This window comes from Corylus avellana, chromosome 11 (genome assembly GCF_965113065.1).
Source record: "Corylus avellana chromosome 11, dhCorAvel1.hap1.2, whole genome shotgun sequence".
Lineage (NCBI taxonomy): Eukaryota > Viridiplantae > Streptophyta > Magnoliopsida > Fagales > Betulaceae > Corylus > Corylus avellana.
The window spans coordinates 691503-717547 of NC_142500.1; the positions used below are offsets into that span (position 1 = coordinate 691503).

The window sequence follows — 26045 nt, forward strand, 5'->3', positions numbered from 1 at the left end:
TTGTGACAAGAATGATCATTTTGATAATGGAGTCGGTCAGACCCCCACTGCCACAGCCAGGGAAAGTCTTTTAAGTAAAACTTACAAAGCTGCAGCATTGTGCTGAAATCTGATGAGTGAGTGGGCCTGCTGTGCATCGGTCCAAAAAGAGTAGGAAACAAGAGCTTGCAGACTTGCGCAGAGTTGCAGACTTAAAAAAAAGGACTACCAAACCAACGAGCCGGTCCCAGAACTAAACGTACAATTTTCAATCCTCCACATTGAAACCATCTGACTCTCTGTCTCTGTCAGTCACCCACTGAAAACGGGTCTGATAAACACCACCCAACATGCCGAAGAAAAAGTAACCCATCCTAAACGCTGCCGTTTTGTGGTTATGGACCGCTAAGATGATTTACCTTGGATCGTTTTGCTTGATAATAAGTTGTGAAGAATAAAATGTATGTGGAACTTTTAAATATATGTCAGAACTTTGGGGAGCACAAACGGGCGTTAAGAATGTACAATGTTTAGTGATCCCCGAGTAAAAAACAAAAGGCTTCTCACATTGACCCTACAGAGTTGAAGAAATTCAATCTCAATCCTCATCGTCAGAAACAGCATTTCCATTTGGCTTATGACCGTCTTCTCTGACTTCTTCGTCGCTCTGTTGCGGCTCTGTAGAATTCTCTCTAGACAATGGCCTCTGCAGCGGCTCATCGTCATCAGATTCTGACCACGCCCGCCTTCGTCGACCTGCAGTTGATGAAGGGGCAGCCTTCAACAAGATGGAAGAATATAAAAAAATGATATCAGTTGATAGAGAGGTTTCAGAAACGTTGAAAAGAAAATTAGTACTTCAGAACGCAAATGGGCCTCCCCGCCCAACCCCCCCGTTAAAAAAAAAGAAGTACTAATTAGCAAAAGAACCAAGCAATTATGATAGTGACATAACTCCTGTTGATCTTTCACTTAAAAACAAGAAGCTGACTTTTTACCAATGTAGAATATATCTACCACTACCAAATGAACCTTTCCAAGGGATAAATGGAAAACGATATCTTATCTACATGATACCAGATCACTGTTATGAACTAATTAATTTTGCCAAGTATTATGCAGAACATTGCATTTAACACTGCTGCACATCCCGTCTCAAGGTTTCCAGCCACAAATTTATGTCACAAGAGTGCTGGTTGTTCAGAAAGTTCAGTGAGAATCCAAGCTGAGATACCAGTTGCTTCTCAAAATCAGAACTACAAAGTCAAAAACAAAAAGTAATTTTACCTCCTCATCTTCAGCATCGGAATCTTCAAGCCCAGCAGCTGCAAGAGGATCCGCAACATTCTCTTCTGCTTCATCCTGATCATTCTGACTTGTAGGCTCCCTATAGTTCAAGTTTGCGTCTTCATCTTCCGGATACTCCTGATCATCCATCATGTCAGCTTCTGCTTCCTCTGTCTCATATCTCGTCTTAGAGCTCTTGTCCTTCTTTCTCCTCTTTCCACCTTTTCTCCTCCTCCTCTCACTATTCCCACCTTCCTCATCGTCAAGATCTGACCTTTCCCTCCGCTTGGAACCAGGTGTACTGCTCTTCCATTGCTCCTGATGATACAAGGAATATGTACAACAAACCCAAATTTTGAGAGCATGTTTTATTGTCATAAATGACTAGCTAGTGTACTAAAATCAAAGAAGAACACTGTAAACTAAAACAGTAAACATCTATAAGCATCATTTTGCTCCCCATGCAATACTAAATAGATCAAAGTCCATTCCCACACTACAAGATTTATGGGTTTGCTTATGAACAGCCCATTAGGCATTGGCATGATAACGACCAACCCATTTGTCATGCATGACCCCATTTGTCATGCAGTTCAAATCTGAAACCTTGGCAGCGTTTGACTTGATGATATGCGACCTATAGTGGTATATACCATTTCATTTGTAATTTATAAAGGCTTGTAAATTTATATATCTTTAGATTTTATATATGGTCTTGTATGGGCACCCACGAGCAAAACACATACACCCGGAAGTGACTGTATTATAGTGAACTGTGATGCCAAATAGCAGCAAATATAGCCTGTTCATATTAAATCACTTATGGTTAAAGTATTGTAACAATATAGTGTCACTTATTGATATGCAATCAAGAGCATATTTCATGTGGCATTGCATTTAATGTCAACAGGCTCCTTTCTTCACCTTATTACAATATTACAAATAACTGACTTTAGAAAGGGTATAAATATGAGACTTCCATTCTTAATCATTTTATGTTTAAGGATTTTGCATACCTCTAGTTCAGTGGTTGCTAATAAGAAAATATACTTTAGTTCATAAGACATAGTTGGCAATCCTTAGTTGGCAATCCTTACCTTTACACGCTGAAAATGTTCTTCCTGTTGCCTCACCCGCTTTAGCTCATCCTCTTGCTTTCTCCTCTCCAACTGTTTTCACATACAGTATGAGAGAAATTGCAATATATGGCTCAAAGAAATGTGTTCACACACAACAATCATAGATGTCCAGGGTCTAAAACAAGCAGACCTGAAATTTCCTATGTTCTTCAGCCTTACGACGAGCTTCCTCGGCCAATGCAACCTGCCGAGCAACTTCTTGTCTCTGCCGGATCTGCTGTTCTTCACGAATAGCTGCTTCAAGGTGAGGTTTGGCTGCGTCAAGTACATTCTTGCAATACTCAACATGGGTGTCAATTTTCTTCTCATCAAACCCGTGAAAGTGAAGGTTGGAAGCAGCAGACAAATGACTAAACAGACGAACAGCATTTTCTAGCTCTGCAATTGTTGAGCGCACCTAATTGGATTCCAATGAAAAAGCTATGCATGAGTCAATAAAGAGAGACGCTATATTGCATTGAGTATGCTAAACGCTTTAGAGAAGTTTGATAAATGCCATGCTACTTCCAGCGTAAATGAGGGCAACTCAAACAAATGACTACATACGTTAATAGCCGCCTTAAATGACACTTATCAATGCAGTCATTACTCCAAAATGTGTTGGTGAGCGAAAAAATTATCGCAAAACAAGACTTCACACATATGCACACATGTAATAGCCACCTTATATGACAAATAGAGCCCATTGACATAAAACAACTGCATCGTAAGTAAGGTGATGCAACAAGTACAACTCTCTTCCAGGGTCTGCAATTTTCTCCATAGAGATTGATCATATAGCCAGTAACATGTGTGTATAACACAGCCATCTTAATAGTAATTGTAACAGATTCCGCTATCTACGAGTATAACACATCATAAATAAGCATGATTCGACTATTTTTTTTTAACCAAGACCAGGTGAACAATAATGTATCTAAAATTCAACCCAAAAAGGCCAACCCACTATATGAGAGTCAAATGGCACATCCGCTCCATGGGAATAGGTTGTGGATTAGGTCATTGGTTCAAGCCCATGGGTAACCAATGTATTAAAAAATAATAATAATAAAATAAAAATTCCACTTCACCACTTGGCTTTTATATCCTTCTGATAAATCACACACCATGATCATTTTCTGACAATCTCAATCCACATTCTTCTTCTCAAAGCCCCTTCACCTCAGAACATGTTACCCCTGCTCACTGATGCATCACACAATCTCCCTTATCTCTTTTGCAATGTACACAATATCTAACTTCTCATGAAATCCTTCAGTTTTATATTCTGCCTTCCCACCCATCCTTCTAACCAAGTCCATTTACGCTGCACTTTTTCCCAATGGTCAATTTAACCGTTGTGACCTTATATTGGCACTACAAATTCCCATAATTGAATAGGTGCATGTCAATCACAGAACATTCCATACTCACTTCTCCACTTTAAACAGTGTCATCCTCACAAAAAAACATACAATCAATATGCTTATCACATTTCCTAATCAGATGAAAAGGTTTAAACAATTCTTATAGGACATTAGTGCCAAAGGCATCAATGCAAGTAAAGAAATGAAAAGCGTTCAATAAAAATTTAAATGGCACGAAAAACTTTGACAAATGGTTTTAACAAAAAACCTCATCAGCAGTCTTCTTTTCCTTTTGTAGTGTTGACGCTGAGAACTTCTGCATTGTAACACCTGCATCAAACCTAAGTGTGTAATTTGAAGGTGTCAAGTGGATGGCTCTCAGTAAAGTTTTTTTGCAGTCTTGCCACTGTTCAGCTTCATAATGAGTACGAGCTAAATAGAGGAGAATTTGAGAGTCTGTGTTATGGTAAAACTTCCGCAAGCAATTTTGATACTGCAAGATAACACGTGTCATCAACGCAAGCAATAATGAGAAAGAAATTTAAATTTTCCTTCTTTGTGTGGAATGAAAAAATTATTCATCCAAAAAATAAATAAATAAATAAATGAAAGATACATAAAGCATAAAATGAGATCAACTCACCATTTTCACAGCCAATGCAAAATTGCCTTGAGCAAAATAAACATGGGCCAAATTTATCCAAACATCTGGCATCTGGACAAAAATGTTTCCACTTGCAGCTTCTTGAACCTATGATAATCCCAAAATGAAAACGGCAAGTTTGAAATTTTATATTATACATGTCCCCAAAAAAACAGTAAAATATTTGGCATACCTGAGTGAAAATATCTTTAGAAACATCAAAGTGGCCTTTTTCTGCCAAGACCACTCCCGCACCATTGGCAGCATACAGATTAGCAGGATGCTGAAGCAGAACCTGTAGGTATTGATATAGAAAAGTACATCCTAAAGATCAGAATTCACTATTCATGACAGCAAAGCATTAAAAAAACATTGAGGATGAACTCTAAAAACATCAAGCTGAAGCATTAGATTAGAAAACAGTCTATTAAAACTAAATCCAGGCTAATGCATACAAGTCAATCAAATAAGTTGTTTAAAAAGATAGAGTGTCGGTTGACTAGTTGGAAAAGAATTTATTGTCAAAAGGTGGTAGGGTTACCCTTATTTAAAACACACTTTCCTACTTGCCCATATACTTCATGTCCCTCTCCCAGTGGGTGTTGCAAACTGTATTGAGAAGATCCAACGAGATTTCTTATGAGGTAGGCTGGGCGAAGGATTCAAATTTCACCTGGTAAATTGGTCCAAGGTTCGCTCTTCGATCATTGAAGGAGGTTTGGGGGTCTAGTACTTGATGTTGTTCAATCGTGCTCTCTTAGGTAAATGACTATAGCACTATGGCCATGAGAGAGACTCGGTCGAGAGTTGTGGTGAACTCCAAATTTGGCAATTCGTGGGATGGGTGGCATTCTAATGAGCCTCTTAAGGCACATGGGTGGGGTCATGGAAAAATATTAGGAGTAGGGTAAGTTTTCCAGTCATACCAAATTTGAGGTGGGGAATGAATCCAAGGTCAGTTTCTGGCATGATATATGGTGTGGAGACAGGACCCTAAAGGAAGGCTTTCCAGTTTTATGTGGTATCGCTTGCGCGAAAGATGCATTGGTAGTGGGCTCACTTGGAGATTTATGGTAGTTCCAAGGAGTGGAACGTAAGCTTTGCTAGAGTGGCTCATGATTCGGATGTAGATGTCTTCACGTTGTTATATAGTTTGTTGTATTCAGCTAGAGAGGCGGGAAGGTGAAGATAAGATTTGGTGGGCCTCTTCCAAAGAGAGTTGTTCAATATTAGATCCTTCTATAGTATCCTGGGTCGTAGTGAAGGCTCTCCTTTACCTTGGAAAATTATTTGGCGAACTAAGGCTCCCTTGAAGGTGGCTTTTTTTGTTTGGTTGGCGGCCCTAGAAAAGATCCTCACCATGGACAACCTTAGAAAGCAACGGTCCATTGGTGTTGTATGTGTAAGAAGAATGAGGAGTCCGTGCACAATCTTCTTCTCCATTGTGAGGTTGCTTGCGCCTTATGGAATGCCTTTTTCAGCCGCTCCGGGTTATCTTGGGTTATTCCTAGACGAGTTGTTGATTTGCTTATTGGTGGATTGCTGGTAGCACTCAAAGTGTCGTTCATCTTGTGGAGTATTTGGAGGGAAGGGAATGATAGGAGTTTTGAGGAGTTTGAGAGGACGTTAAAGGAGCTTATATCTTTTTTCTTCTATACTCTTTTATCTTTGGACAAGGGCTTTTGTAGCCCCTTTTGTGCTTAGTTTTCATAATTTTCTTGTTCTTTTTTCTCCTTCTAGTTAGGTGCTTTCTTTTGTATATTTCCTATGTATCTAAAGATGCCTTACGCTTTTTATATACATCTTGATTACTTGATTAAAAAAAAAAAATTAGGATGAATGATAATAAAGAACATTGATCCAAATATGCTGCTTAAAAAGTTTGTAATAAAGAACATCATTGTATTTCTGTTTTACCCTTTTTTCTATGTTCTTTTCTTTCTTTTCTTTTTTACCCTGTGCTTACTATCATTTCCTTTATCTCCCTCTCTCTTCATGAAATAAGAAGAAAATATTTGCTTGATCTCATTTGTGAGTTGAGATAAATAAATATTTCAGTCTTCTCATTCCATGTGTATTTAACCGCTAAAGCACCATATATTTACCAATCTGCACTCTTTTGTAATTTCTAAATTTTCTTCTATGCTTTTAACTTTTTTTTTTTTTTTTTTTTTTCATTTTTCATTGCTAAGTTACATATGGACCCAATGGGTTTTGAACCCACAATCACACCCTCCACCCCAATCCTTTAGGGAGAAGAAGGTGCTATTTGTGCTAAAATCCATTGTCTATAATTTCTGTTTTCTTTTCAATTGAACATACCACATCACCCAACCAATGATAAGTGATACAATCAGCACTACCAACAATTTAGTTATACAATCTAACAACTTCACTCTGGAACCACCATTGACCAAGTGCAAAAATTACTAATGGAAATTTCACAATCACATTATACACTAAGAAGGAGGCACTCAAAGGGAACTAATAAGGAATGACTAAAGAAACATTGCAAAGAGTGGCACTCAAAAGAAACAAGGAAAAACAGAAAAATCATACTCTTGTATAGAGTTCCTTGGCTTTTTCCAAATGGGTAGCTTCCAACTTGGGATTTCTTTTCTCATTGCGAATTGCAGCAAAGTAGTTCCAGTTTCCCTTGCCAATGTGAAACAAGCATATGAGATGAGAATGGTGTAAGAATGATGATAATGGAAATGATAATGTATATAACAAGAATAGAAAACACAATCAGAATACTAACAACCATTTTCATTAAAGTTATAAGATGCATATATGGTTAAAAACATGGTCCCCTAGGAATGCACTTTGTCAAGGTCTTGAAAATTTTTAAGAGAATGCTTAATGAAGTAATACAAGAAATCTGATGACAATAAAAGCATGCAAGGTGAACAATATACAAACCAGAGAAAGAGTGGCATAGGAATCCTTCCCATCAGTTGCATCACTAGCAGCCCGGAAGGTTTCTTTTGCCTTAACCCAGTCATCATTTTTCAACTCCAATTCACCAAGCATAGACAACGCATTGGGGCATTTGTCATTCACCTTCAAAGCATCGTGAACCTATGGAAAGGCATCATTATATGAAAATATATACATATATCAAAAGGTTTATACATAACTAAGAAATAGAAGCAGGGGTGTTGTAGGGGTTACAAGTTAACAACCAGTTCAATGCTTAATTGAATATTGTTTCGTGCTTTTGCAATGGAAGCGAGTCTCAGATAAGCATCTATGTACTCTGGAAACTGCAAAGAACGAATAAAGGAGTTAAGCAAAACCCACAAAATGAAATAGTAGAAGACAATGTCGTGAAACATTAGACAAATATTAAAGGAAGCATTTGAAAAAAACCATAAAGCATAAAATAAAATAAAATAAAAAAAGGATGAAAATAATGGACCACATTAAAGAAGGCAAAAGTGAAATATTCATGATGAAAACATTCTGTAATTACAATTTGTTTTCAGTATATGCGTACACTACAACATATTTACCACAAGGCCTTCCCAACCACAAGGGGCTCCTAAAAAATCAGCTCTAATGTGCTCTTACTCTAGAGTTGTGGTCACATGAGTGTGGTTGAGCAAAGCATAGCTAATTACAGCACCTTTTTTCATCTAAAAAACGATGGTCCAGGTCAATTCAGAAAAAAATTGGCTGATCCAACTACTAGGAGAAGGACAACTCGAATGTATTGCGATTAAATGAAATCTTTTTGAAGAAGGAAAAAAGAACCACCTGATATGTACCAACTTGAAAATTTTTGATGGCATACTACAAAAAAAATTCTCCAAATCAACAGAGTATTTATATATATTGAGATGTATATGTACATTGGTCCTGTTAGATGAGTAGTCACAAAGAACCAAGCACTCTCATGAAGATCTTGACTAATTGCTATACATGAGGTTCTAGTAACAAATTAGTGGTATTTTAGGTATAAAACAGAATAGTCGAGATTCAAGTATGCATGCACGCAAACAGAAACACCACACACCTTAAACAAGATTAGACGGTACATGATGCTTGCAGTTTCGGGGTTATATAACTGCTCTTGTAATCTAGCAAGATTAAATAGCGGTGTGATTTTATTCCAGGGTAGTTCCACATGGCGACCACTTTCCTCGAGTTGTTGAAATAATCGCAAATCCTTGTATTGAATAATAGAGTCACTAGCATCAATCTCTTGGAAGTTCTCTTTACCCTCAATGAAAGAAAGCCAAATTCCATCGCCTAGAGCCTCCTTGAAACTTTGTTCAGCAAGCTAGCAAATAAGAAGACAACAGAGCTATTTGCTGATTGCACCAATACATTTACTATCCAAGGAAAAGGATAAAAAAAATAAAAAATAAAAAATAAATAAAATAAAGGTCTTAACCCGCATAATAACGATGAAAGTGCAAATTGTGAACAGCACTATAAAAAGATTCTTCAACAAAACCAATTGCAATTACTCATCCAATCTTCAAGGAAATGCACAAACCTCAAACTCTCCCCTTTCAAAATGAAGAACTCCAATATTATTGAGCAATTCAACTGGTACTTCTTCACCTCCCTTTTTCAAAAGACCACGTGCCTGTAACATTAATTTAAGTCTAAATTATGCAAGAAATTTTCCAGAACTTAATGAGACACAATGTTCCCTTTAATACAAGGAATTAACACTTGATTTCCCCAAAAGAGTAACAAATAGGAAGCCCTTACAGTTTTGAAGGCATCCAGAGCCGCCCCTGCATCAGACGAAATTAACAAGTCCCCCAGCTCAACAAAGGCCTATATCATAGTTAGATGAATGTTAACATGTGAATCTAGAAGGTAAGATAAGACAAAGCCAACTGAATTAACTTTGGTTATTTGTACTCGAAAGCATGCAACTTGGAGGATTTAGTAACTTACAGTAAAAACAAAAGAAGAGGTACAGAGAACGCCCTATACAATCTTACAAATAGAAAGTTTAACTATTTTTCATTTTTGAAAGAGGCATGTTACACAACAATCTTTTTTTATCAAATTTAATAGATCAACCATTAGATTTGTGGACTCCACGCAAATTCAAAATGTGGATTCATCCCTTCACTACGAAGATGATTGAAAAATAATGAATTCTATCATTTCTCCTTTTAAAATGATGACATATTGGCTATTCCTGTAGCCAAAAGCACATATACCTTTTATACATTCTTTCAGAAAATAAAGCTGGACTCCTCCATATGTCCAAACAAATGTAAGATACAAGTAAACATGGATGCCATGTGGACATAGGTGCAACAAACCAGTCCTTAGTAAGGAGACTAGTTCTATAAAATATCAAAAAATTATAGATAACAAGATCTATTACCTGGGAATCACGTGGGTCAATTTTCGTAGCCTTCCTCATAAATTCTTGAGCCTTCTCAGTCTGGCCTAGCTGAACATATATGTGCCCAAGAGCCTAAAGCAAAAGAGAAACATCAATTCAACGTGAATCATAATAACAACATTGGAGGACTAAAATAGATCTGTGATTGCTTTAGACTTAAAATACTTTGCATCTAAAATATCTCAGAAGATATTTGCAGTAAAATTGATTAATTTTCTTGCAATTTTCTTGCTTGGCATACACGGAAATAATCTACATATTTTGTTATATGAGGTGGTGGCATTGGTAGCTAGTGATGGTGAGACTGCTTGTAATACCATGAAAAGTTAAGTCTCACATTAGATGGGGGGATTATGATGGTGTTACATGAGAGTCAAGTCCCACATTGGTTCCTTATTACGTGAAATTGAACTATATAAGTAATTCCAAAAAGCTTCCATTGTAAGTTTGACTAGTCCTTTTGGGGTATAACGTAGATGTGGCTAATGTTTCTCCAGATCGTGACAAATGGTATTAGAATAATCTAGTGGCACAATGCGACATCTGGGCACTACATAGTCACATGGGCTTTAACGAGGATGTCAGAGATTTGAGTGCAGAAAATTGTGATACCCTGGAAAGTAAAGTCCTACATTGGTAGATAGATTGTAATGGTGTTACATTGGGTGCCAAAAACCCACCTTAGTTCCTTACTAGGTCAAACTGTACTATATAGTAATTCCAGGTAATTTTAATTATAACTTTGACTAGTCTTTTTCAGGTATAACACAGACGTGGCTAACACTTCCCTGAGTCATGACATTGTTAGCAAAGGCAATTGGCAACAATATAGAAAGACACGGAAAATATTTTCAGGCAAGCTCTATTCGCAAGAACAAGCCTAAAGATCATGAAACAACCATGCCAATACACTTTCATTTAACTCACTTACTTTCATTGTCTCGCAATTATCAGGGTAAATCTCCAAAACCTTTTCGAAGTTCGATTGTGCACTTCTAAAATCTCCCAACTTCAATTGTACTTGTCCCAAACCTATCATTAAATTGCCAACGTAATAAAAAAGGTGAACAAGAGGCCACAACCCAACAGAAAATCAACATGAAACCCAGTTATAACAATTCTGCAAAAAATGCTTCCACTTGAGTACTATGTTGAACAGTATAGTGGTCATTGCAATTTGTGTGTTTGAGTAGTGGTAAATAAAACGCAAATGCATTTGAACCATTAAATATGTATCCATGCAATTCTATGAACACAATTAAGCATGCTTCTAGTTGCAAATACATCAGCATTTCTCCAATCTATTACAAACATTTAATAATAATAATAATAATAAATTAGCTCAACACAGAAAAGTCTTAATTCAAACTACTTGGAGTTGGCTGCAGGAATCTTTTTTGGCCAATCTACCCAATCCAAGACAATTCAATATGTAAAGTTTTTATGACCATGTTGTTACTCAATACTTTGACTTGTGTCATTTTCCGTCTCCCCTTAACCCTTTTCACTCATTCCATGCAGATCAAATCATAAATGAAGATAACAACAATGACAAAAACAAAAAAGAGCCAACAAAATGTAGGAATTACCTCCCAAACAAAACATCCAGAAATTATGCTATAGAGGAATTTTAAAACTAAAGCATGATAATATTACAACATATAAAAATGCTTATAAATGGCTTGAAACCACAATGATATGACAATAGCATACAGTTACTGACCATAATAAGGAAAAATAAACTCGTATGGCTTATTGATTTCCTTCACAGATGCCATGTAGTACAGCCCAGCTTTTTCATAGTCCCCCTACAGTTCATATACAAAACATCATAGTCAGAAAGACCACAGAGGACAGTAAAATAAGCTGATTAATCAAAATATTTAATTTCAGACCTACGCTTAACAACTGGAAAAGAGGGGAAAGAATGAAAGTCAAGGAAAGAGAGAGGGAACTTCTTAGTAGTCAAGGTAGGTCACCGGGTAATCAAGCAGCTAAAGAAGTGGTTCTCAATACATGATAGATAAGGATGGTTAAATACAAAAAGGAGATAAAGAATCACTTAAACAAGCAAAACAGTTTGCTTTATGTCCCATCTCTTTCCACCTTTTTCTTTTAATTTAATAAGTAAAAACTTTACAAACCTCAATAAAATGATTTCAAGAAAAAAAGGTGTTGTTCCCAACCTTGCTATGATAAGACCGTGCTAAATTGTAGTAAGAATGTGACTTTGTCGGTCCATGATTGGTAACAGCAAGTGCAGTTTCAGTCAGTTGCTCAACTAGAAAATGTTGACCAGTGAAGAAGAAGTGATTTGCTAGATAATTCAGCGCCATTGCAAAGAAAGGGTATATCTCAAAAGCTCTTTGCATTTTTTCCATTCCTTTCCTAATTCCAATAGCTGTGGATATAATATAGGGCAACTGAATTAGTCAATTCAAAATGAGAAACTAGTGTAGACTGCTAGACAATGACCAAACCATATCTGTCATAAGGAAAACAATATTTGCTGAAATAGCTTACCTTCATTTGTATGTAAATCCATAATTGCAAGTGCCACAAGAGCCTCAACATTTTCTGGATCTAACTGAACATATATAATCAAGAAACATATAAGGATAACAGAATTAGTGAAAACTTGCAGCATGTGCAGTAGGTTTTTGTATAATCAATTCATTTATATATCAAAGACAAAAACTTGCCTGTAAAACCCTCTCAAATGCCTGCCGAGCTTTATCAAATTGACCTAACTTGTAGCGACAGAGACCTATGCCAAGTCTTACAGCTGCAGGACAATTGGGATGCACTTGCAAGGCCCTCTTACAAGAGTTCAAAAATTACAAGTCAAAAGCAACATCTAACTCATGTACATGGCTGAGAACATATCTCCAAATACCACTAATATAATGTCATGAAGAGGGCCAGTGATGACCCCTGCCAATTTGTGTGTATCTGTGTATGTATATATGCACATCTCCTTGTGTGTTGCATGTGTATATGTATGTTTGTAACTATGTACATATGCATATATCTTCATGTGCATATATGTATCCATGCGCGTACTTAAAATCAAAGCCTGTTGAGAAGGTGCACATTGCTTCCCACTGGAAATATAAAATGAAAATAACAAACCTTGTACAACTCCAAAGACTCGCTGTAGCGTCCACGATTGAACTCAACGCAGGCCTGCAAACATCCCAGGCTAGTTATTTACAAAAACATATGAAGCCATGCCCCAATTCAGTCTCCAGGCTGACCAGGTCCTTCCTTATAAATATTTGAAGAAACAACCAACCCAATGGCGTAGCCAGAGGGGGCAAGAAAGTTCCCCTGCCATCCAATTCCCCCAGGGGGAAAGGAAAAAAAGGGCAAGCTCTGCCATTGCGCCAACACATTTTTCTCATTTCAATTTTAAACTCATCTTTTTTGCTAGTGACAGTCCCATGCACACACATAAACCCCTCAATTACACCAGATGTGGAGAGGTATGGTACATACTATGTCTATACTCAAGTCAAGCAAGCCTCAAGTCCAACTAACTAGATTAGCTATACGTTATGCCTGTAATTGATATCTTTTTAAAGAATTATTCAAAAGTAAATAAATTCCTAGACATACTAAAATGGTGTAAAGAAAATTGAACTACGTACCAACCACAAGCAATAAAGATAAGGTTTGTTGAGCAAAGTTTGAATCACATGCATTATAACATTCCAAGTTAGGAAAAAAGTTAAAGATTTGTATGAGGGAAAAAAACTTTCAATGCATGGAAACAAAAAAAATTTCAGTTGACCAACAATTGGTCAATAGAGGACAATACAGTTACAAAATTGCAGTTGAGGGCAGTTTCCAAATTATTAATCATATCTTCACTTAGGTGATCCTCAAATGTTCAAATAATTAAGGAATAGCATAATTACTCTTTCCATGCAGAAGATTTGACATACCTGACCCAGAAGAGCTGGAACATTATCACGATCTCCATCTAATACGATCTTAAAAGCAGCAGATGCCTGCTCTACATCACCCTTGGCCAGTAAAAGCTGACCTGTAAGCAGCACATATGTACTGAATTTTTAAGTATTCCTGCAGTGATTAATCTACAACATGTCTCACTCTTTTAGTGATAAGCAACATACCACCATACACGATAGTTTTAAGAATTGAGATCCCGAGACAATCATTCAAGAATGGTAAGTTACAGATGAAATGAATCCTACAAAGGAATTATTTACATTTCATAGTTCATATACACCATGAAACTTCCTGATCACAGTCTAATTTGAAGCATGAATATAAATTTAGTGAAGAAAGTCAGTGATGGTGGAGAAGACAAGGCAAGACAAGACCATTGTATTTAAAAAAGAGGTTCCCACCAAACAGAACGAATAAGGCTATTCAATAAACACATGCATTTTAGATGCCCATATATACATCAACTATTAACTTTGTTCTAAGAGTTCATACATAACACGTTTTCCAATCCCAAGTCCAGTCCAAGATGATATCCAGGGCCAGCCAATTGAATCTTTCCTATTCGATAGCACAAAGAAGCTCCAAACATTCACCTTTTCCAACCCAAGTAGAAGGTTCGTGCATGTCAATCCTAGATGCTTTGTTATAGTATTGAGTAGCGAGAATGAAATGATCCTCCTTTTCCCTTTGTTTTGTCTCGATTTTCCCAAGGTAGCTATAATAAGCTCCTAAAGCATTTAAGATGGCAATCCTCTCATATCTAACATCGGAATAATACTCATCAATTTCTGCACCAAAAAAAAAAAAAACACGACGTCATAAACCCAACAGAGTTTCCTACCAATTCATGCCAGGCCCTTATCTTGTGAGGAAATTAGAAGATTGAACTACACCAACAATATAAACGAAAACGAAGACAAAAACAAAAACAAAAATAAAAAGAGTTACCAGGGCCTGACCCTTCCTCCAAAATTTGTCTGAATTGTTCAACTTTTCCTTGCTTGAAGTACTCCCTCTGCAACATAGCAATAATTGAACAATATACAAACATACATACACACACACACACACACATATATATATACACACACGCACACAATATTAAGAAATTCCTGTGGCAGTCATACTAGTAATCCATTTATGCATGCATTACCACTCACTCATTGTTGAAGCATGTTCACTGATCAAGATCAACGGTATAGTGGAGTTTTTCCAATGAGTAGCTCACGCGCTAAGTAAAACTATACGGTTCGGGCTGAATTCGGGTAATCGAGCTAATTCGACTAAATACTACGTCGTTTACTACGTGAATTCAGCACAACTGTACTCTAACTTGTGCCATGAATTGAATTTTAAAAATAATTAATTAATTAATTTTTTTAAAAAAAAAGTGCAACCATAATCGCAACAATTCGTGGAAAAACAATAAGAAAATAAAAATCAACAAATAGAACGAACCGCGATGATTAGCCAGAGATCGAGCGGGGCTTGCTCGGCCTTGAGGATGTCGAGGATATCGGCCGCGTCGCGAGGGAGCTGATCGAGCGCGACCCTGACCTCCTCCTCTGAGTTCTGCACCGGTATGTACAAGCATGCCATTGGCCTCGAATGCCTGTGACTGTTTGGGATGCGCCTATAGTTAGGGCTTGCGAAAACCCTCCCTAGCACTCTGCTTAAGCTCTCACTGGTTTTCTCTGGGTTCGTACTTCGTAAGGACTAAAGGAGGAGAAACCTATTGCAACCAGGAAGGGAGTTTGCGTCACAAACAGAGTTTCTTGTTCCGTTGGAGGATTCGTTAGCAAATTTACTCTTTTGTGGACAATTTTATAAAGGAGCAAATTACTAGTTTAGTCCCTATGTTTTGCAGTTGTACTAAATTAACCCCTGAGATATTAAAAGCACCAAATTGATGCTTGGATTAGCTATTTTATGTAAAGAGTAATGTTATTAGCTTTTTTTTATTATTATTAGTAGTAATGTTATTAGTCCTTCACTAGTTCAAATTCCCTCTTCCCCTCTTATGTGGACATGTCATAAATTTTTTTTTTTTTTTTTTACATGTCTGCACAAGAGGGAGAGAGAGGGATTCGAACTAGTGACCTCCACTTCATTAAGTGTGGTCCTAGCTGATTGAGCTACCTCTTGGGGACAGTAATAATGTTATTAATTGCTACTATATAATCGCCATAAAATTTAATGATATAATTGTCAAAATTAGTCTTTGAATTATTATTAATTAAAAAATAAATGTTAATTTTTACTACTATATCATCCTATTTGTATAATAAGTCTTATTACATATCCCTAAATAACATTATTCTTATGTAAAATGATCAATATGCTCAATTGTTTGACCAAATCTGTTAAATACACACGTGAATGTATGTCACAATTAATTAGTGGTAGTCATATGACATGGTAGGTAGACGAAGAAGTGTGATTTCAAAAATTACAATTGAGTTTTTGAAATTATTATTTTTAAAAATCATATAGGCGTTTGATAAAATAAAATAAGTAAATATCGAGCCAAATATTGTTTTAAGCGAAATTGTGATTTTGGTTTGAATTCGCACTTTTTTCAAATAAGCACTCCTAATCAGCTTATAGAAATCGCGGATTTTTCCATAATTTTAAAATTTGCGTTTTTAAAATCGCAATTCCAAACACTCAAAAATTGCGATTTGGTTTTAAAATGTAAATTATTTTTTAGGGTAAATGTATAATAAATCCTTGAGTTAACCCTCCCTAAGTTTTTTTCTTTCAAAAATTTAGTCCCTGGATCAATTGAAATGACAATAAAATTTCTGCCGTAAAAATTTTTTAACAATCGTTAGGGCTATTCAAAACGCATCATTTTACCTGATTAACATATTAAATTTTTATTAATTTAATTTTTTAAAAAAATTGAAGGGTAGCTAGGGGTAACAGACCACCTTGCCCCTATGGGGTCCGCAAGCCACCCCACCCCCAGGGGGATTTGGGGTGGCCTCCTCCACCCATGGGGTGGCTCGCCGCCACCCCATGGGGGGGTTTGAGGGCCACCCCAAACCCCCTGAGGGTGGCCACAAGCCAGCCAGCCACCCTGGGGGGAAACCACCCATGGGGTGGCTTGCAGGGGTGAGCCACCCCATAGAGGTTGGGTGGTAGTCAGGAGTGACAGCTTTCAATTTTTTTTTTTTTTTAGATTTAATTTTTTAAATTAAATTAATAAAAAATTAATATTTTAATTAGGTAAAACAGTGCGTTTTGAGTTATTCTAACGATTGTTAAAAAATTTTGACGGCAAAAATTTTATTGTCATTTCAATTGACCCAATGACTAAATTTTCGAAAAAAAAAAAAAACTTAAAAGATTTAAATTTTGAAGGGTTAACACTTATTATACATTTTTCCCATTTTTTAAAAAATGCACTCCCAAACGAACCATAAGTTTATTATAAATTTATAACTTTACCCTTAAATAAAAAAACACACACATACACGTATATATAAATTTTAAAATTTGTTATTAATTTAATTTTAAAATAAAAAAAATAGAAGGGGTGACTAAGGTGGCCGCAAGCACCCCAAACCACCCATGGTTAGGGGTGGCCGCGACCCACCCAAAACTAAACCACCCCTGGAGTGGCTTGCGGCCACCCCATAGGGGTTGGGGGGTGGCCAGGGGTGGCAGCACCACCCTTTCTATTTTTTTTTTTTTATTTTTAGATTTAAATTTTAAAATTAAATTAATAAAAAATTAATATTTTAATGAGATGAAATAAGGCGTTTTATTTAGAACTAATGGTTGTTAAAAAAATTTGATAGTAGGAATTTTATTGTCATTTTGATTCACCTAAGGAGTAAATTTTCGAAAAAAAAAAAAAAAAAAAAAAAAAGATTTTTAAATTTTGGAAAATTGATTCAAGAACTTATTATACATTTTACCCTTGATTATTATCAAAATGTTATTTCAATCATAGCATTGACGGACTTAAAAAAAAGGATTTTTTTTATATGTTCGTACATGAGGGGAGAAGAAGACTAGTGATCTCTGCTTTATTAGGCGTGGTCCCAACTAATTGAACTATTTCTTGAATATATATATATATACTATATTGTCCTGAGGCAGAAAAGTATATTTAAAAGTGTATTACGATGTGATTCATATTCAGGAAAATGTTTTTGTATGGAGAGCAAATTGAGCAATGAATTGAGAAAAACCTCGCCTGCGACGTCACAGGAACCTGGTCTTGTTCTTCCGTGAGTTCTCTTAGGAACCTCTCTGTGTCAGTCAGAGTCTCCACAAGACGAAGATGACACTCAAATGGTAAAAATAACGAAACAAAAAAAAAAAAATTATTTTTCTTTCAAGCTCGAGAAAATTTTATTTTTGAAAGTAAAAAAAAAAAAAATTGAAAATCAAAATTTTTTCTGTAGGGTTTTGCACTGGCAGCCAAACGCAGGAAGCACTGTGAACAGTCAAATCCTGAGCGAAGTCTCGCAGTGCGTCGAGAGCATCAATGGCGTCAAAGAAGGCCGCTGGAGAGCCACCCTCACCTTCTACAAACCCCACACCCGAGGTCATTTTTCATTCTTACTCCCTCAAAACCTTTTTTTTTTTTTTTTTTTTTTTTAATTTTTTCTGTTGAATTTGTCATTGTGTGGAATTTGTATACATGATTTGTGTGAAAATTTGTACAATAATTGGCTTTTACCAGAACAGTCAATGGTGGCCGAGTTCCCGCGCGATTTTCTAGGGATTTTGCTACCGGAGCAGCCGAACAAGTACTACTTCATAATCCGAGGGCAGCGCATTGTGCTTGAGGCGGACTCGTCGATTCAGACTCTCATGGAGAAGCTTCAGTCTTACAAGACCCGTGTCGCGCTTCATTTCGATGTTAAGAGATTTTCAATTTGTTTTGTGTGTGTGTGTGTGTTTGATGGCTTATTGGGTTATATGTTTGTGATTGATGTGTAGGGCTTTCAGTACCAACTGGGTGACTTTCAGCTGAGAGTGGGAAAAGTTGTTCCTACTCACTCCGAGAATTTGAGAGGGATAGTCATGGAGGTATTGAATCAATTTCGTGTTACATTTCCAACTTGAGTAAATTTTGAATTTTGTTTTATCTCAGGGAAGTTTGGTGGGGTGTATTTGATTAAGATGCATTAGGGTTTTGAATGATGAAATTTCTTTTATGTTTTGGAAATTTATGGAGTTTGTTGATGTGGAAAGTGCATTTTGACTTGATTTCAATGCTTATGTAAAGAGAGATTTAGGGTTAGGACATCTAGATATCGTGTTTCAGGCTCTTCTCACTTTCAGCACATGGAAAGGAAATTTGAGGCTGTGTCAAGTAGTGTTTGTTAGTAATGAGTTGGTGAGATTTGATTTAGTAACCTTTGCTTGAGAATGTTTTAGAGATTTGGGGTACAAGCTGATGTTGAACCATGAATATGTGGGGTTTGACGTTTTGTGACACTACGAAGTGTGTGGTATGATGCCTTACCAATTCACTTCTGCTGAATGATTAGTCTCTGAATCTTTCAAATGGATCTTTGCTTAAATAATTCCATTTCCAGACTTCCCTGAATCAACAGGAGCTTGAGGTGATTGTTCATTGCCTTGAGGAAAAGTTTTTACTGATTTTTTTTTTTTTTGGGCTCTTTTACAAACTCCTACATCATCCAAGATTATGGATGTTGCAAACATTTTCGCATTTTTGTTCTGTAGATATGAAAGTGCTGTGTGTGTGTGTTGGTCTGCTGTAAAGTATCCATTATGGTCTTGCAATTCTAAATATTTGTTGACTATTGTTTTGTGGTGTGCTATAGATGCCTTTGTCCAGCTAAAATAAATTAATAGTGGAACTTAAGGAGTTTTTGTGTGTGTTGGTGAACTGTAATCTATTCTTATTATATTCGATTCTTCTTTTGCAGGTAGAGTATGTTCCAATTTCCTCTGTGGAGAAAGCGAGGCAAATCATGGAAGAGTTCCTGGATATATGGCAAGAAGCTGTATCAAAAAGATCATTACCAGGACATTTTATGCATATGGAACCAAATTTTGCAGAGTATGGCCTCACAGACCACTATACTTCCCAACACACTGCTGTTCAATATGCTACGGTAATGGCTCAACTCATTGCAACAGTGCAAGCAGTGCAATCAGTGAGAAATTAGCAAAGGGTGAAAGATTTGTGTCATGTATGTGATATGGTATAACTGGCTCCTTTTCATTTTACCTTTCTCATTTTAAGTTTAAATCCAGTATCTGAAGCTTTAATTGATGCACCACTTAGAATCCTACTTGCTTTGGGACTAGATTTTCTGTAAAGATATGCAATACGACAGAGACGAGTAAAATGCATGACTAGATTGCAGAATAACTAAAAGTTGCTTTAGATGGAATGCTTCAAGACACGGGCTTCCACCTTCTTGAGGATTGGGATTTCTTACAATTTCCTGCTTAAAGTCCAAGGGCAGGGAAAATTCTAGGGCCCTTGGGAGAGGGGCTTATCCTTAGACAAGTTTCATGGTTAATATTTGAAGTTAGTGTATCTAACCTGTCATATTATTTGAAATTTTTAAAAGTCATGTTAACATAGATATTATCAATTTCATTTGAAATAGAAACATTGGAAAGGATCCTATTCGGCCCCCCTCGCAACTGGACAAAAATTTGCTACAAATTAGTTTGTAGTTAATTCATACAAACCAATCTAATAAAGTGACGTGTTCTTTAACATGTGAGAATTACATATTTTTTCAATAGCATGTGTTTTTCACATGTTTTTTTAATAGCTATGGGACACATGTCATTTTATTAGATTGTAGCAAATTTCTAAGTACTCTCTTTCTCTTGTGACGTACATGTGACGTACATGGAAGGGAACTTGTGGTGCTATAGGTTAATGTAGAATCAGGGCCTTGGTTGCAACTCGATGTGAAGCATTATAATGGTGCCAACCTAAGAAGTAAGAACTATAACAACTTCATCTTTTCCTTACCAAATATAATAGAAAGAAGCAATTCCAATTTTCAGAAAAGACAATTGAGCAAATATGGTACATGATGTAGCTATGAGCGCATCTCTGCCGGCGCCTAGGAAAAATAATGTTATATATTTTATTTTTATTTTATTTTGCTAATGTGGCACTATTAATTAGTCCTTAATTTAAAAAATAAAATAAAATAAAAAAGGGTTGATCCAAATATTAATTTGCAATGTAATGTTAGCAAAGTGAGATAAAAGTAGAATAAAAGTGTGGTTTATATAATTTTTTTTCTAGAAATAAACTTTATTGTAATAGAGAAACATTCAAGTGTATACATGACATGTTGGAACACTATCAAATTTAAAAGTTTAAACTAATGGGTTTAGATCCAATTATGTTAGGTTACAAAAAAGAAAAAGAAAAAGAAATCCAATTATGTTATATTAATTATTTAGGTATTTTTCCAACTTGGGATTTAACTCTTTTTCATTAATTTACAAGTATTCTAACAAAACGCCTTACAGAAAAATGGATGCATGCTACTTTGGACATAAAATATGTTGGGCGTGTGGACTTGATACTGGGTCCATCAACCAACCAACCTGAGAACACCTGCATGGCACCACACTGGATCCCCTCCTTTGCCTCATCAATAATCGTCCCCTTGATTCTTGGCATGAGCCAAACACATGATAAGGATTGTAGGATGTCAAGAATATTTACAACAAAAGAAAATCTCCAATGTTGACGGTTACAACATAATCTACAATAAAGAGTGGCATACATCAAGTTCTAAGTTTTTCTTTCCATGTAGATACTTTCGATTGTTATCTTAACACGCAGTCAACTATTCTAACAAAATCTATGTCAAGTAGCTTATTCATATTTAACGAATGATCATACATACAAAACAAATAAATAAAAAAATGTTACTATAAAATATGAGTATATGGACAATATTTTCTTCCAAATTGGTTAAGAGAAATTTCTTCAATCAAGATACCTGTTAATCCACGTACCTTTTCTTAAATAATGTAATTCTCATGTATATTTTTAATAGGATTAATAAAGTTTATATATATATATATATATATACACAAGAATAGATCCTCGTACACGTGCAGTGGTGCACCATGGAGAGGCCCAAAACTAATGAAACGCACGCGGGGACCCGTTGGTAACAATGTGGGTTTAGGTTTCGTAAGACATAACTATTCGGACACAAGTTTGGCCGCTTTGAAGTCCTCTCTGTATCTCTACTATTCGCTGCTCTGCTTCTCAGAAAAAAGACACAATCTCCGTACCGGTAAGCTCCCGCCACCTTTCTACGCCCTCTTTAATGTTGTTCTTGTGTTTCTTTTGATTCATGGTTGGCCAACAATATCGGATAGACATTGTATCAGAGTTGAACCTCCACGTAGTGTATGATCCTGTGGCTCTGTTTGATGAATCCTTCTGGACTGTATTGGATTACATATTTGCATTTGCACCTGGTTTTGGGTGGAATGCTGGGTATTCATCAGCTATTGAAATCAACCTTTTGATTGAATATGGTGGCGTCTAGAAGTAAAAAGAAACAAAATTGCATTTTGATTATGTGCGTCTATGTGCATCGTTAAAATGGTTATTGACGCTGTGATTTTGAAACTTGTGTGGTTAATGCAATCGGTGCCGACCGATATGGGATGTTTGATTGACGTGGGACTTGCCGCTGGCTGAGTTTCCGGTCTATTGGTTGTAATCTGTTAGTGGATGATACGTAGTATTTTGGAATGGTGATTTCAATCAGCCGGGTGATTTATGAATGGTTTGTCCTTCGACAGGACGATTCGTTGCTTAGATTATATGGATCAAACATCAACTAAAAGCTAAGATAGTAGGTTTGAATTATAGAATTACTTGCATTCTCACATAATCTTAGATTTTGTTATGATGACTTAATGGAAGGTCTGTTGGTAATAAACATTTTTAGTGCACACCAATTATGTTTTGGGCATGTGCATTGAGCCTTGAAAAGCAGCATGAACAATGGCCATGGCCTCTACTTGGCTGAACTTTGGATTTCCCATCTACTATTTGCAGCCTATTGGTATCTGTGGTTCTGGCTAACACCTGCCTTTTTTTTTTTTTTACTGTTAATCAAGTAGTGGGTTGACTAATGATTATGTTATGTTCCTTTTCTTACTTGAAGATTACCATTCAATTCCAATGGAGGCAGAAAAGTCCAATAAAACTGCTGCCCCCAGGAAGGTTTGCCTTGATACTTTCAATGTTTGTTCAATAGATATGGCTGCATGATTATTGAAACTGTGTTTTCTTATGAATTGCTATGAGCTGCTGCAGATGAGATTCGCTCCCAAAGCTCCTCCTCGTAGAGTGCCAAAGACTGAAGTCAAAACGTATGTTATCATTTGGCTAAATAGAAATGTATGTGCCTATGCTTTATTTTGCTTCCTTTAAATTTTTGTCATCCATATTTTTCTGTTTGCAGTGAAGTGGTCGAGGATGCTGATGCTAATGCTAAACAGGCCAGGGAACTACTACGGCGTTTCAATGTATATGTTCTTATCAAATATTGTTATTCTTCATTACGGATGTGCAATATATCTAGGTTCAATAAACTTGAGCTCCCATTTTTTTAATTTATGTTTTCTCTTTTTCATAGGAAGGTACCATTAGGGCAAAGCCTAAGGTTGAAAAGAAAGGTAAGTTCTTTGTGATTCATTCTTCTCTCCCACTCTTGTATTTAAATTTGAACTATTATTTCGGTTATCCTATTTGCCTCTACAAATTTGACATTTTTCTTTGTTTATTCTGTTTCAAATTAGCTGGTTTTTAATAAGTATAGTAGTAGTGATTTGTTCAGTACCATTTTTTTTTTTTTTTTTTTTCTGTCTGTTATCTTCTAGCTGGAACTAGTTAAACAATCTTGTTTTTCATGGTAATGGATTCATGAAAACCAATGGTACTTAGACCAATTGACATCACATTTCCCCATAAACAAGGGATAGTCATGGTTCCTAAACGACTTCTTGAGTTGTTTATCTATCAAAAAGCCAAATAACTCGTAGACTAGATTATTGACTGTTCATGGTTTGAGGTTGGTGCATGTGAATACTTTTGATTTGTAGTATGTAGCTTTACTAGTTTCTAGTTCCACTTAAATCTATTACAGTTGCTAGGATAAATAATGTTATTCTATTTTGGACTATTAGGAGGTCTATATTACTGATGATTATGGAATTTTTGGCTCATCCTACTTACATTTCAAGTGAGAAAATTCCTTTCGTCACTTCTAGTATAAGAATCTTCTTTCCTTAATTATTTTCTTGTTTAAATTTGCAGTGGCACCAACTCAAGTTGCATTTGGTATTGGAGGTGCATCTCCTTCCATAAGATCATATGGTCCTAAGGCTGGGAGTAGTAATAACAGCAATCAAGGATCAGCCTTTAAGAGTATGCTCCCTCTCTCTTTCTGATTAGCTGCTAATAAGATGCTTCCAGTGCATTACACATGATGTTTCTGCAGGTGGTGCTTTTGACTCTGGCTTGAGAGAGAAAGAATATATAGAACCGTGGGTAGGTAAAACTGTCACTCAAGTTACCCGCCCGCATGACTATGCTTGGTTACTGGTTTCCTGTTGTAATATGTTTTTCTTCTGTGTGTGTTTGTGTTTGTGTCTACTTAGTTATTCGTTTTGTTGGGTGCTGGTGCAGGACTACTACAGTTATTATCCTGTAACTCTTCCTGTGAGGAGGCCATATTCAGGAAATCCAGGTGTGTTTTAGAGTTAAATCTTTGGTTCATTCATTGTCATGACAAAACTTGGTTTGTGTTACTGCACTAGAAGATGCGTGTAACTTTCTTGTTTACTTGTAGAACTTCTTAATGAGGAGGAATTTAGGGAGAATTCAGAAACCACAACTTATGATGAAAATGCAGCTAATCCAGCAGTAGAGCTTGGTCTAATGGTTGGTAACCTGAAAATTAAATATCAAATAGTATTTCGTTCTTAAATCCTTTATTATACATTTAAGGGTTGGTTTGCAGGAGGAGAATCAGGAAGCGAGTATGCTCCTTCTTCAGTTTCCACCAACTATTCCTACAGTAAAGCGATCGGCTACTGCAGATGGCCCAGAGGTAACTGACAGCTCGAGGCCTCCTGGGGTTTCACATACTGTCAAGAAGACCTGTGCTTTGGATGAGATACCAGCGGGTTTCATGGGTAAAATGCTAGTCTACAAGAGTGGTGCTATTAAGCTGAAGCTTGGTGATACCCTTTATGATGTGAGTAGGTCTTATAATAAAACTAAGAATGCAGAATGGGAAGTCATTTTATTACTCTTTATGCATCAACTACATAAAATTTGCAATAGCTTGCCTATGCATATCATTATAAAAATCATTGTGGAGACTTTTGTCTTATTGCTAAAAAACGAAACTACATGTCAATTACACACAATTTGTTATATTACATATTAACTTTTAAGTTAGCCATTTATGCAAAAATCATTACTTATATCCTTGTAATAAGATCCTGAACTTGTGAATTTTCTGATTAATAACAAACAGAAAAATGAAAGGAATATTGGTTTGCCATCCTACATCTAAGTTTTTCTTTTTTTGAAATGGAATCAGGTTTCCCCAGGTATGGATTGTATGTTTGGTCAGGATGTTGTAGCTATAAATACTGAAGAGAAGCATTGTTGCGTAGTTGGGGAGCTCAATAAGCATGCCACTGTAAGCCCAGATGTCGACTCCATTTTGAATAGTTTGTCTGATTTATGATAATTCTTGCTCATTGGCAAACATGTATTTGGTTCTTATGAATGACGATAAATTTTTGTTTTCCATAAAATTTTGCAAGGGTCTAAGTTCACATTTATCCAACTTTTTCCATTTGAAAAAAGTTGGAGAATAAGATAGCAAGTTGCAAGGAAAACTATAGATTACTCCTAGGAAGAAAATATAGGTTGTGTTTCTAAACATGATTGCAGATAATATTAGAAAGTTTTCAAATACAGCTGGCATTACGATATGTAAATCATAATAGTTCCATTCTACTACCTTATGTTTTGGTTCCTCATCTTTGGAACCCATGTTTTATGTGTGATATTGGATATATTAGATTTCATTGTGATCTTGTGGCTAATTATGCGATGACGTTGTTGATGTTCAAAGACCAGGCTGTATGTTCATTTTATGGGAAGCTCTTCAGAATTCTCTTTGATCCCTTTGGGTGGCCTGTCATGCTTTTATTGACAGTTCATGATGCTTGCTTTCTCATTCGTTTTCAGTTCCTAATATTGGTATCAACCC

General features: G+C 36.2%; 3 protein-coding genes across 4 annotated transcripts; 2 read left to right on the plus strand and 1 right to left on the minus strand.

The window, feature by feature from the left end:
- Window positions 1-393: 393 nt before the first annotated feature.
- Window positions 394-15529, minus strand: ELF8 (binding protein). Its single transcript, XM_059575783.2, has 24 exons — window positions 15208-15529; window positions 14698-14764; window positions 14343-14537; window positions 13722-13822; window positions 12907-12960; window positions 12477-12593; window positions 12298-12361; window positions 11961-12175; window positions 11498-11582; window positions 10706-10806; window positions 9754-9846; window positions 9120-9188; window positions 8899-8991; window positions 8413-8679; window positions 7580-7660; window positions 7317-7475; window positions 6954-7049; window positions 4588-4689; window positions 4395-4502; window positions 4020-4244; window positions 2536-2802; window positions 2364-2435; window positions 1267-1584; window positions 394-757 (listed from the first exon to the last, which is right to left on the minus strand). Exons 1-24 carry the CDS (start codon window positions 15346-15348, stop codon window positions 578-580), a joined length of 3270 nt encoding a protein of 1089 aa, XP_059431766.1. The 5' UTR covers window positions 15349-15529; the 3' UTR covers window positions 394-577.
- Window positions 15530-17902: 2373 nt separating this feature from the next.
- Window positions 17903-20036, plus strand: LOC132166682 (mediator of RNA polymerase II transcription subunit 20a-like). 2 transcript variants are annotated; one of them, XM_059577543.2, is made up of 5 exons: window positions 17903-18057; window positions 18168-18310; window positions 18449-18627; window positions 18709-18798; window positions 19668-20036. In XM_059577543.2, the coding sequence occupies exons 1-5, from the start codon at window positions 18044-18046 to the stop codon at window positions 19908-19910; spliced, it is 669 nt and encodes a 222-aa protein (XP_059433526.1). In that variant the 5' UTR covers window positions 17903-18043; the 3' UTR covers window positions 19911-20036. The 2 variants fall into 2 exon arrangements, with proteins under 2 accessions (XP_059433526.1, XP_059433527.1); XM_059577544.2 differs by lacking the exon at window positions 17903-18057 and having other exon boundaries at window positions 18169-18310; window positions 18454-18627.
- A 992-nt stretch (window positions 20037-21028) lies between these two features.
- On the plus strand, window positions 21029-25749 carry LOC132166221 (RNA polymerase III RPC4). The gene is made up of 11 exons (XM_059577001.2): window positions 21029-22031; window positions 22917-22975; window positions 23069-23124; window positions 23217-23280; window positions 23391-23430; window positions 24071-24181; window positions 24255-24304; window positions 24443-24503; window positions 24606-24697; window positions 24777-25013; window positions 25365-25749. The coding sequence occupies exons 1-11, from the start codon at window positions 21878-21880 to the stop codon at window positions 25512-25514; spliced, it is 1074 nt and encodes a 357-aa protein (XP_059432984.1). The 5' UTR covers window positions 21029-21877; the 3' UTR covers window positions 25515-25749.
- The last annotated feature ends 296 nt before the right edge of the window (window positions 25750-26045 follow it).

Excerpts from the sequence above, each read along its gene's own strand:
- LOC132166682 (XM_059577543.2), top strand. Across the intron at positions 18,311-18,448 it reads CTACAAACCCCACACCCGAG|AACAGTCAATGGTGGCCGAG; the intron begins GTCATTTTTCAT and ends GGCTTTTACCAG. Across the intron at positions 18,799-19,667 it reads TGAGAGGGATAGTCATGGAG|GTAGAGTATGTTCCAATTTC; the intron begins GTATTGAATCAA and ends CTTCTTTTGCAG.
- ELF8 (XM_059575783.2), bottom strand. The coding sequence starts at position 15,348 with ATGGCATGCTTGTACATACCGGTGCAGAACTCAGAGGAGGAGGTCAGG. Across the intron at positions 12,176-12,297 it reads GGATTTACATACAAATGAAG|CTATTGGAATTAGGAAAGGA; the intron begins GTAAGCTATTTC and ends TTATATCCACAG. Across the intron at positions 2,436-2,535 it reads AAGAACATAGGAAATTTCAG|TTGGAGAGGAGAAAGCAAGA; the intron begins GTCTGCTTGTTT and ends ATGTGAAAACAG.
- LOC132166221 (XM_059577001.2), top strand. The coding sequence starts at position 21,878 with ATGAAACGCACGCGGGGACCCGTTGGTAACAATGTGGGTTTAGGTTTC. Across the intron at positions 22,032-22,916 it reads AAGACACAATCTCCGTACCG|ATTACCATTCAATTCCAATG; the intron begins GTAAGCTCCCGC and ends TCTTACTTGAAG. Across the intron at positions 23,125-23,216 it reads CCAAAGACTGAAGTCAAAAC|TGAAGTGGTCGAGGATGCTG; the intron begins GTATGTTATCAT and ends TTCTGTTTGCAG.